We start from the raw sequence: 11,797 nt of genomic DNA, 5'->3' as shown, positions 1-11,797 counted from the left end.
AGATTTTCTTTAACACACATACCATTGTCTATGACCTCAGTTTCCTTAGTCAGTATTCCTGACAAAGCAATTTACAGTAATAGTACTGAGATAACACCTGGTTACTGTGGGAGACAGTTAAATTTGCCTTCAAAAAATAAAGAAAGGATCTTATAATGAGACTTAGTTTCATCACAGTATATACTTAGTTAAAGGACTGTCTTGTGATAAATCAAAGTAGATTCCTTAATGATGGTTTTTTTCCAGACTCTACACATCTATCAGTGTTTACACCCTTTACCAGGGGGATTTCATTTGATGGGATGATCACAAAATTTCCCTTGTGCTTTCTGTTTTCCCCCTAACCCCAACCCTCATTTTTGAGAGGACAGGATGCCAGCATTTTCTCATTAGCTTTGCTAAGAGAACTCTGAGGATAAAGCACTACTGAAAACATGCGTCTCTTCCTGCCTTCTATTCACATTTTAATCCAGGGTTCTATCTGAAGAAAAGCTTCTCAAAAGGTAAGGCATTAGCAGTCCATTCAACTACAAGAAGGATACTGACTAACAGGGCTGTTACTCTGAAACCCATTCAACTACAGTGAGGTCAATGGGAGTTTTTCAATTGACTTAAACAGAAAGATCAGGCATCAAGGAAATTTAAATAAATATGAATAGGTAAAAATAAATTCTATATTATAGCACAGGAGAAACTTTTCAATTATAAAGTATTTTTGCTACTTGTTTACCTATTTCAAAATGCCATTGAAAGCTGTAGTTACAACAAGAAAAGGAGTACTTGTGGCACCTTAGAGACTAACCAATTTATTTGAGCATGAGCTTTCGTGAGCTACAGCTCACTTCATCGAAAGCTTATGCTCAAATAAATTGGTTAGTCTCTAAGGTGCCACACGTACTCCTTTTCTTTTTGCGAATACAGACTAACACGGCTGTTACTCTGAAACCTGTAGTTACAACAGATATTTTGCTATGTTCTATTATTTACTTCCTAGTTACGTACACATTTTTAGTCTACTGATGGACATAATGCAACACTTTGGAATTACTGTACTCTCACTCATGTTGACTTTAATTCTCTTTTTCAGAAAGATTTAAAAAGTGAAGAGCTTGACCAACCAGTGCCACAGCATCACCATTGGTATACAAACGCAAACACTAAAAATTTCAGAGGAGTTAACAACAAAAGCACAACATGACTTCAGCGCTTCTTCAGAATGAAGAAACACAATATTGCTTTGAGAGTATTAATGGATCCTGCTATAAAACATCATGGTCTTCTGGAATCCGCATAACTTTGTATGTTGTGCTTAGTTTTCTGACAATTCTTACACTAGGTGGTAACCTAATGGTAATGATTACAATTGCTTATTTCAAACAGCTTCACTCTCCTACAAATATTTTGCTCGCCTCCTTGGCATGTGCTGATTTTTGTTTGGGTCTGACGGTGCTGCCCTTCAGCAGTATAAGGTCTGTGGAAACATGCTGGTATTTTGGGGAAACATTCTGTAGATTCCATAGTTCTTTAGAAGTATCTTTTTGTTTTTCATCAATATTTCACTTGTGTTTCATCTCTGTTGATCGCTACGTTGCTGTTACTGATCCTTTAATTTACCCTTTCAAGTTCACAGTGCCAGTTTCAGGCATGTGCATAGCTGTTGCCTGGATATTTTCATTAGTATTCAGTTTTTCGGTTGTCTTCACTGGGGCTAATGAGAAAGGGGTACAAGAATTAGTAAACGTTCTCTCCTGTGTCGGGAGCTGTCAACTTCTTTTCAACAAAACGTGGGTGGTTGTAACCTCTCTCCTTTATCTAATACCTTTTTTTACAACAATAGCACTTTACAGCAAGATCTTTGCTGTGGCTAAACGACAAGCTAGAATGATTGAGATGATGAGCAACAACACCCAGTCGTCTGAAACTTGCAGTGACAGAGTTAGCAGAAGAGAGAGGAAAGCTGCTAAAACCATTGGTATCGCTGTGATTGCTTTCGTGGTATTCTGGACACCTTATTCTATAATTGTAATAATTGATGCTTTTTTTAACTTCATAACACCACCCCTTGTCTTTGATATTCTGCTTTGGTTCACTTATTCCAACTCTGCCGTTAACCCATTGATTTACTCTGTCTTTTATCCTTGGTTTCGAAAAGCAATGAAAGTGATTGTGAGCTGTAAAATGCTCCGGCTTGATTGTTCAACAATGAATTTATTTTCAAACTGAAAACCTGTCCGATCCTGGGTAGAGCTACTCATCTCACATTTCACAGTCATTCCCCTTTTCATAAAATCTGGCTGTGTATCTCATTTTCTGTATAAAATATTGTCATCTTGATTTTATACTTTGTATAACTTTTTATCATTGTGAAAATCTGGCTTAACTGTGTCACAGCAACTTTCTAAGGGCTTGTCTATATTTGAAACTTATTTTGGTTTATAGTAAGGTGTGAATTTAAAACTACCTATTCTGCAATATCAATTCCAGTAAATTTCCCATGTGGACAAGCCCTAAGATATTTCCCACTGGCAGTAAGGGAGATGGATTACAAACACTTACTACAGAAGCTCTGGACAGGCCAGTTGTGAATGAGAAAGATTTGTTAGTTTTCAATATTCCTGTATAATAACAGTAAATGCTTATTATCTGGTTTACTAAATTTTAAGTGAAGAAGGAGCATGCCATTGACTTTACTCTGGCAGGCAAGTTAACTATCACATGAACAAACTGGGATAAACTTCTAAAAGTTTAATTTACAAATTCCAAAAATAACTTTTTGTAAAAATTCAATTTGCATGGCAGTTCTTCCCTGCCTGCTTTAGTCTGCATAGGATCAAACTCTCCATCCTCCTGAGGGTTGAGTTTATTACCAAAAAAAAATAATAAATTTCGGTCCAAACATTCTCCCCAGGCTTGGCAGTTCTCAGGTCTCTCCCTGTAGGAATTCTCTGTCCCAAGCCATACATCCCTCTGCCTAAAGAGCCATTCCTTTAGCCCCAGAGTGGAGTAAACAAGCCACACAGCAGTGAGATGGAGTCAGCAGAGATAAATTAGCATCTTCACAGCAGAAAAACTGAGCCTCCTGCTTATATTGAAATCGTTAATGAGAGCATGAGACATGATTTTATAAATGTCCAACTGACTCAAAGCTTTAACCAACTTCATCAGTGGCTTACAGCCTCTGCGAGAAAACATATTTGGCGACACATAGGAATAGGATGACGACTGACTTTTAGTATTCATTTGAATAAATAATGTTTTATCTTAATATTAATCAAATATATAAAATAATGCCTCTGTTGGAAATAGAGTAGCTGTCCACTCCCTCTTCTCATGGCAGAGCCTTTTGACTGGGATAGGCAGGTAGCCCACTTCATCCTGCCCCTTTTGGAAGCAGCCACCTGTAGCCTCTTCACTGGTTCCTGCCCCTGTAACTCACAGAACACTTTTCTATTACTCCCCTGGTAAATCTTGCAAGATCCAGTGTTTGAAAAGTATGGTCCATTCTGAGACATAAATACTGGAGAAGCCCAGAGCTCAGAGAAATATCCATGCAGCCGCAGTGGCAGGATCCACTGGCTATTCCCTTTATTTCAAAATGTTTGTGCTAGCTGAACAACAGACTTGATTTAACAGATATATAACAAGCAAAACCCAGTCATCATCACAAAAAACACAACGGGTAATAGCAAAAGGAGAGAAAGGTAAAACTCTGTTAGTACCCAGAGGGAGCTTTTCTTAACATAACAGATGTTTTTTTAACATAATAGATGTTTTTTCTTGATCTGACAGTCCAGCTGATGCTTGTGGGCTGGCAATTCTGTTAATTATAAATTCTCTGTCAACTGTGTGATTTATGGCAGCTTTTATCTTTGCTTAAGATGCAGTGCAAATAAGTCTTAAAATTTAAATAACTGGTGGTTGTTCAAAACTGAATTTATTTCAGACTGAAAATCTGTCTTGATGCTGTGTTTGCACAACATCTAAATCTTTGTCTGCCAGTTACCCTGGGGGCACCTTTCTACTTTTCGTCATTCTAAAACTGTGTGTAGTTTTTCTTTTTTTCAGGTAAAATAAAGTGAAATGTAAAATATAAAGTCATAGTGATTTGGTAGCATGATTAAGAAAAAACAGAAGTCTCAGACAGAGAGTGGGGCTGCATTGTGCTAGGCACTATACAGTCAAACAGTAAGTGACAGTCCCTGCGCACCCAAAGAACTTGTGTTTTAAAAGATAAGATATAACAGATGGATGAGACAAACTAGAGCATGGGCAAGGTAGGGAGCTTGAAGGATACTTGAGCACAGACTTAAGAATGTAGTGTGGGATTTTCGAAAGCACCCAGCACTGGCCTAACTCTGCTCCCGTTGAAGATTAAGTCCCACTCTAAATAATATGAAAAACACTGTGGAGTGTAAATTTGTTTAAGTGGTTTTGCAATACATGTATTTAGCTTGTAAACTGTTTGGGCCAGGGACTGACTTCCACCATATGTTTGTACAGAGCTTAGCACTTTAGGGCTGAGATTTCATTAGGCACTACTTTAATTAAAATAAATAAATAAATAAATAAATGCATATAATAATAAATTATTGTAATTCATTCTGATGAGCCACACGAATAAAAACTGCTTTGGAAACATCTGCTATACAGTTTATATTTCATGCATTTATCATTAGTTTTATTGTTCAAAACTGAAGATAAAAGAACCGTAAATCAAATGTTTGATATTAGAGGATAAAATTCACCCCAGTACACAAAGCCCTCTGTACCACTTAAGCTCTATAAATAAGGTGCTCATTAAGAATGTGTGCAGACAGCTGTGAGCCATTTTTACTACAAAAAGGGCTGCCAGCCTTCCTGGCTGGCAGGAAACCGTAGAATGAAGGGAGGTGGAAGGGGATGGACTACACATCCTTGTATAGGTTTCAGAGTAACAGCCGTGTTAGTCTGTATTCGCAAAAAGAAAAGGAGTACTTGTGGCACCTTAGAGACTAACCAATTTATCTGAGCATAAGCTTTCGTGAGCTACAGCTCACTTCATCGGATGCATACTATGGAAAATACAGAAGATGTTTGTTTTTATACACACAAATCATGAAAAAATGGGTGTTTATCACTACAAAAGGTTTTCTCTCCCCCCACCCCACTCTCCTGCTGGTAATAGCTTATGTAAAGTGATCACTCTCCTTACAATGTGTATGATAATCAAGGTGGGCCATTTCCAGCACAAATCCAGGTTTTCTTCCCCCCCCCCACACCCCTCCCAAACAAACCCACTCTCCTGAAGGTAATAGCTTATCTAAAGTGATCACTCTCCTTACAATGTGTATGATAATCAAGGTGAGCCATTTCCTGCACAAATCCAGGGTTTAATAAGAACGTCTGGGGGGGGGGGTAGGAAAACAAGGAGAAATAGGTTGCCTTGCATAATGACTTAGCCACTCCCAGTCTCTATTCAAGCCTAAGTTAATTGTATCCAATTTGCAAATGAATTCCAATTCAGCAGTCTCTTGCTGGAGTCTGGATTTGAAGTTTTTCTGTTGTAATATCGCAACTTTCATGTCTGTAATCGCGTGACCAGAGAGATTGAAGTGTTCTCTGACTGGTTTATGAATGTTTCAGAGTAACAGCCGTGTTAGTCTGTATTCGCAAAAAGAAAAGGAGTACTTGTGGCACCTTAGAGACTAACCAATTTATTTGAGCATAAGCTTTCGTGAGCTACAGCTCACTTCATCGGATGCCGTATGCATCCGATGAAGTGAGCTGTAGATCACAAAAGCTTATGCTCAAATAAATTGGTTAGTCTTTAAGGTACCACAAGTACTCCTTTTCTTTTTATGAATGTTATAATTCTTGACATCTGATTTGTGTCCATTTATACTTTTACATAGAGACTGTCCAGTTTGACCAATGTACATGGCAGAGGGGCATTGCTGGCACATGATGGCAAATATCACATTGGTAGATGTGCAGGTGAATGAGCCTCTGATAGTGTGGCTGATGTTATTAGGCCCTCTGATGGTGTCCCCTGAATAGATATGTGGGCACAGCTGGCAACGGGCTTTGTTGCAAGGATAGTGGGTTAGTGGTTGCAAGGTTAGTCCTGGGTTAGTGGTTCTGTTGTGTGGTATGTGGTTGCTGGTGAGTATTCGCTTCAGGTTGGGGGGCTGTCTGTAGGCAAGGACTGGCCTGTCTCCCAAGATTTGTGAGAGTATTGGGTCATCCTTCAGGATAGGTTGTAGATCCTTGATAATGCGTTGGAGGGGTTTTAGTTGGGGGCTGAAGGTGACGGCTAGTGGCGTTCTGTTATTTTCTTTGTTAGGCCTGTCCTGTAGTAGGTGACTTCTGGGAACTCTTCTGGCTCTATCAATCTGTTTCTTCACTTCTGCAGGTGGGTATTGTAGTTTTAAGAATGCTTGATAGAGATCTTGTAGGTATTTGTCTCTGTCTGAGGGGTTGGAGCAAATGCGGTTGTATCTTAGAGCTTGGCTGTGGACAATGGATCGTGTGGTGTGGTCAGGGTGAAAGCTGGAGGCATGTAGGTAGGAATAGCCGTCAGTAGGTTTCCGGTATAGGGTGGTGTTTATGTAACCATCGTTTATTAGCACTGTAGTGTCCAGGAAGTGTATCTCTTGTGTGGACTGGACCACGCAGGCTTGAATAGAGACTGGGAGTGGCTAAGTCATTATGAAAGGTAACCTATTTCCCCTTGTTTTCCTAAACCCCTCCCCACCGCCCACCCCCCCACCCCCCCGCTTCCTCAGACGTTCTTGTTAAACCCTGGATTTGTGCTGGAAATGGCCCACCTTGATTATCATACACATTGTAAGGAGAGTGATCACTTTAGATAAGCTATTACCAACAGGAGAGTGGGTTTGTTTGGGGAGGGGGTGTGTGGGGGGGAGAAAACCTGGATTTGTGCTGGAAATGGCCCACCTAGATTATTGTAAGGAGAGTGATCACTTTACATAAGCTATTACCAGCAGGAGAGTAGGGTGAGGGGAGAGAAAACCTTTTGTAATGATAAACACCCATTTTTTCATGATTTGTGTGTATGAAAACAAACATCTTCTGTATTTTCCACAGTATGCATCCTATGAAGTGAGCTGTAGCTCACGAAAGCTTATGCTCAAATAAATTGGTTAGTCTCTAAGGTGCCACAAGTACTCCTTTTCTTTTTACATCCTTGTATGATACTGCAGTACTCATGGGCCAATGGCGGCCATCCTTGGAGAAGAGGGCTGCAACTGATCAATCCTGAGACCTCTAACAAGCACTCGACAGAGTTTTATACTGCAGAATGCTAAATGAAACTTTACACGACCAGCCTCCACAACAAGGTCTGATCAGTTCAAAAGCACATTACTGTCTTTCCAGTTCACTTTCAGAACACCGTACACTGTATGGAACACTCATCCTTGTTCTGGGCGCTGGGAAAGACACACCTCTTCATGCAGCCTTTCCCACAATAAGGAGGAATACAAAATGGCCAGAGGTCTGAATTTCAGAGATACTGAGTACCCACACCTTCCACTGACTTCAAAAAGAATTTTGGGGACCAGTACCTCTGAAAATCAGCCCCCCCTTGTTTTTCCTCTGCCTAATATGGGCACATGAAACATGATTTTGCCTCAAGAGGAGCAGAGAAGATGGTTCATAATCAGACAGTTATTTAACCCTCAACTCAGCACCCTAATGCTACAGGGATGGAAGCTCTAAAAATAAATAGATGAGACAGTCTGAGAGATAATACTGCTCAGAAGTATTTCTTTTTCCCCTCTCTTGGGGCAACTGGGTTGTTTTGTGATCTACCTCTCCTCCCATCCTGTAACATCCCTGTGGCAACAACAATAATTGCTTACAAGGAATAATAATATTAGGTAAATATTTAATATATTTTTATCAGTCTTGTAATGTAAAATAGCTGCTGAAGATAAGGAGGAAAAGTCAGCACCATGTGCCCTCTGGGAAGATCTCCTTGGGCCACGGATAGCTTGCATACCACAGTTTGGGAACCTCTGCTTCATAGGCATCACACACTACCATCAGAAGACCTAAAATGTAGATAGACTTGTCCATGTGCTGTGAATCAAAGTAAACTGTCCCCCAGCTTCCAGACAAAGAGTCTTCTCCGAAAAGGACAAATCCCCCCCAAAATACTGATAGATATATTGCTTTGAGAAAAAGGGTTGATTCTGATCTCAGCTGAGTCTCTCTATAAATCAGGAGGGACTGTACTGAAATCAGTAGAGTTATATTGGTGTAAAACCAATGTTAGATCAAAATCAAGTCCAAGATCTTCAGCTAGCAGAGGAGAGCATTATAATGTCACTGTTATGCCATCTAGTGGATAATACTGGGTTATCCTGAATATTTCAACTGTAAGAAAAAGAAAACAATACAAATAGCAACATTAAAATAATAGCTTATCAAAATGAAATATTAAATTCACAATCAGCATGCATACAGAATTTATGTAGCGTATGATAGCACAGAAACATGGGACTGCCATTTTTATTACTTTTTATGAAAAAAAATATCAAAAATCACCTATTCCTGCTCAACTGAATTCCAAATACCTGGCGTAAAGACCTCACCTAAGCCCTGCCAATCTACTTTGTTCCACCTCTGAGATAATTCGTCTCTGGAATGCTTTAATAAATATCACTAAACGCTATCACATTGTTTAAATTAATTGAAGACTGGGCACTGGGTCTGAAACAATCAACGAGATGGAAGAGAGATCTGTATTTTAAAGGTTTCAGAGTAACAGTCGTGTTAGTCTGTATTCACAAAAAGAAAAGGAGTACTAGTGGCACCTTAGAGACTAACCACTTTATCTGAGCATAAGCTTTCGTGAGCTACAGCTCACTTCATCAGATTCATCCGATGAAGTGAGCTGTAGCTCAGGAAAGCTTATGCTCAGATAAATTGGTTAGTCTCTAAGGTGCCCCTAGTACTCCTTTTCTTTTTTTCTGTATTTTAAAGTGAGTTGGCTGTAGTTTAAAGAATCCTTATTGAGGTTACAGGGACAAACCATCCCGATGTGTAGAAAGAATAGTAAATATGTCAGGCGACCAGCTTGGCTTAACAGTGAAATCCTTACTGATCTTAAACACAAAAAGAAGCTTACAAGAAGTGGAAGATTGGACAAATGATCAGGGAAGAGTATAAAAATATTTCTCGGGCATGCAGGAGTGAAATCAGGAAGGCTAAATCACACCTGGAGTTGCAGCTAGCAAGAGATGTTAAGAGTAACAAGAAGGGTTTCTTCAGGTATGTTAGCAACAAGAAGAAAGTCAAGGAAAGTGTGGGCCCCTTACTGAATGAGGGAGGCAACCTAGTGACAGAGGATATGGAAAAAGCTAATGTACTCAGTGCTTTTTTTGCTTCTGTCTTCAGCTCCCAGACTACTGCACGGGGAAGCACAGCATGGGGAGAAAGTGACCATCTCTCTGTGGAGAAAGAAGTGGTTCGGGACTATTTAGAAAAGCTGGACAAGCACAAGTCCATGGGGCCAGATGAGCTGCATCTGGGAGTGCTAAAGGAGTTGGCGAATGAGATTGCAGAGCCATTGGCCATTATCTTGGAAAACTCATGGTGATCGGGGGAGGTCCCGGACGACTCGAAAAAGGCTAATGTAGTGCCCATCTTTAAAAAAGGGAAGAAGGAGGATCCTGGGAACTACAGGCCAGACAGCTTCACCTCAGGCCCTGGAAAAATCATGGAGCAGGCCCTCAAGGAATCAATTCTGAAGCACTCTGAGGAGAGGAAAGTGATCAGGAACAGTCAGCATGGATTCACAAAGGGCAAGTCATGCTTGACTAACCTAATTGTCTTCTATGATGAGATTACTGGCTGTGTGGATGAGGAGACAACAGTGGATGTGTTATTCCTTGACTTTAGCAAAGTTTTTGATATGGTCTTCCACAGTATTCTTGCCAGCAAGTTAAAGAAGTATGGACTGGATGAATGGACTATAAGGTGGATAGAAAGCTTGCTAGATCATCAGGCTCAAAGGGTAGTGATCAATGGCTCCATCTCCAGTTGGCAGCCAATATCAAGTGGAGTGCCCCAAGGGTCGGTCCTGGGGCTGGTTTTCTTCAATATCTTTATTAATGATCTAGAGGATGGCATGGATTGCACCCTCAGCAAGTCTGCAGACACTAAATTGACACTAAATTGGGAGGAGTGGTAGATATGCTGGGGGGTAGGGATAGGATACAGAGAGCCCTAGACAAACTAGAGGATTGGGCCAAAAGAAATCTGATGAGGTTCAATAAGGATAAGTGCAGAGTCCTGCACTTAGGACAGAAGAATCCCGTGCCCCGCTTCAGACTACGGACCAAATGGCTAGGCAGCAGTTCTGCAAAAAAGAACCTATGCGTTACAGTGGACGAGAAGCTGGATATGAGTCAACAGTGTGTCCTTGTTGCCAAGAAGGCCAATGGCATTTTGGGATGTATAAGTAGGGGCATAGCGAGCAGATCAAGGGACATGATCGTTCCCCTCTATTCGGCACTGGTGAGGCCTCATCTGGAGTACTGTGTCCAGTTTTGGGCCCCACACTACAAGAAGGATGTGAAAAAATTGGAAAGAGTCCAGCGGAGGGCAACAAAAATGATTAGGAGGCTGGAGCACATGACTTATGAGGAGAGGCTGAGGGAACTGGGATTGTTTAGTCTACAGAAGAGAAGAATGAGGGGGGATTTGATAGCTGCTTTCAACTACCTGAAAGGGGGTTCCAAAGAGGATGGATCTAGACTGTTCTCATTGGTAGCAGATGACAGAATGAGGAGTAATGGTCACAAGTTGCAGTGGGGGAGGTTTAGGTTGGATATTAGGAAAAACTTTTTCATTAGGAGGGTGGTGAAGCACAGGAATGCGTTACCTAGGGAGATGATGGAATCTCCTTCCTTAGAAGTTTTTAATGTCAGACTTGACAAAGCCCTGGCTGGGATGATTTAGTTGGGGATTCGTCCTGCTTTGAGCAGGGGGTTGGACTAGATGACCTCCTGAGGTCCCTTCCAACCCTGATATTCTATGATTCTATGATGTGGAATGAGTATTGATATCAGAAATTCAGCTAATGTTTTTTTTCGTTTGTTTGGGTTATTCTTCTAACTTTTTCAACTTTCTCTTAGTATTATTCGTAGAATCATAGAACAGGAAGGGACCTGGAGAGGTCATCTAGTCCAGTCCGCTGCACTCACTGCAGGACTAAGTATTATCTTGACCATCCCTGATAGGAGTTTGTCCAACCTGCTCTTAAAAATCCCCAATAATGGAGACCCCACAACCTCCTTAGGCAATTTATTCCAGTGCTTAACCACCCTGACAATTAGGAATTTTTTCCTAAACCTAAACCACCCTTGCTGCAATTTAAGCCTGTTACTTCTTGTCCTATCCTCAGAGGTTAAGAAGAACAATTTTTCTTCCTCTTCCTTGTAACAACCTTTTATGTACTTGAAATTGTGTTGTGTATTGTACAGCGTACACAGTATTGGCTTGTGGTAGAACCTAAGGGCGCCAAGCAGGGATCAAGGCTTCACGATGCTAGGCACAAACACATAAAACAGTCTCTGCTCTGAAGAATGGCTTCAGAGTAGCAGCCGTGTTAGTCTGTATTTGCAAAAAGAAAAGGAGTCCTTGTGGCACCTTAGAGACTAACCAATTTATTAGAGCATAAGCTTTCGTGAGCTACAGCTCACTTCCTCAGATGCATATCGTGGAAACTGCAGCAGGCTTTATATATACACAGAGAATATGAAACAATACCTCCTCCCACCCCACTGTC

The 11,797-nt window shown here is 40.8% G+C and overlaps 1 protein-coding gene across 1 annotated transcript; it reads left to right on the top strand.

Annotated features, from left to right (window-relative positions):
- The first annotated feature begins 1,194 nt into the window (after positions 1–1,194).
- On the top strand, positions 1,195–2,223 carry LOC140908245 (trace amine-associated receptor 7a-like). Its single transcript, XM_073335196.1, has one exon. The coding sequence runs from the start codon at positions 1,195–1,197 to the stop codon at positions 2,221–2,223; it is 1,029 nt and encodes a 342-aa protein (XP_073191297.1).
- Positions 2,224–11,797: the final 9,574 nt, after the last annotated feature.

Source organism: Lepidochelys kempii, chromosome 3 (assembly GCF_965140265.1).
Source record: "Lepidochelys kempii isolate rLepKem1 chromosome 3, rLepKem1.hap2, whole genome shotgun sequence".
NCBI lineage: Eukaryota > Metazoa > Chordata > Testudines > Cheloniidae > Lepidochelys > Lepidochelys kempii.
This window is presented reverse-complemented; position numbering and strand designations above follow the sequence as displayed.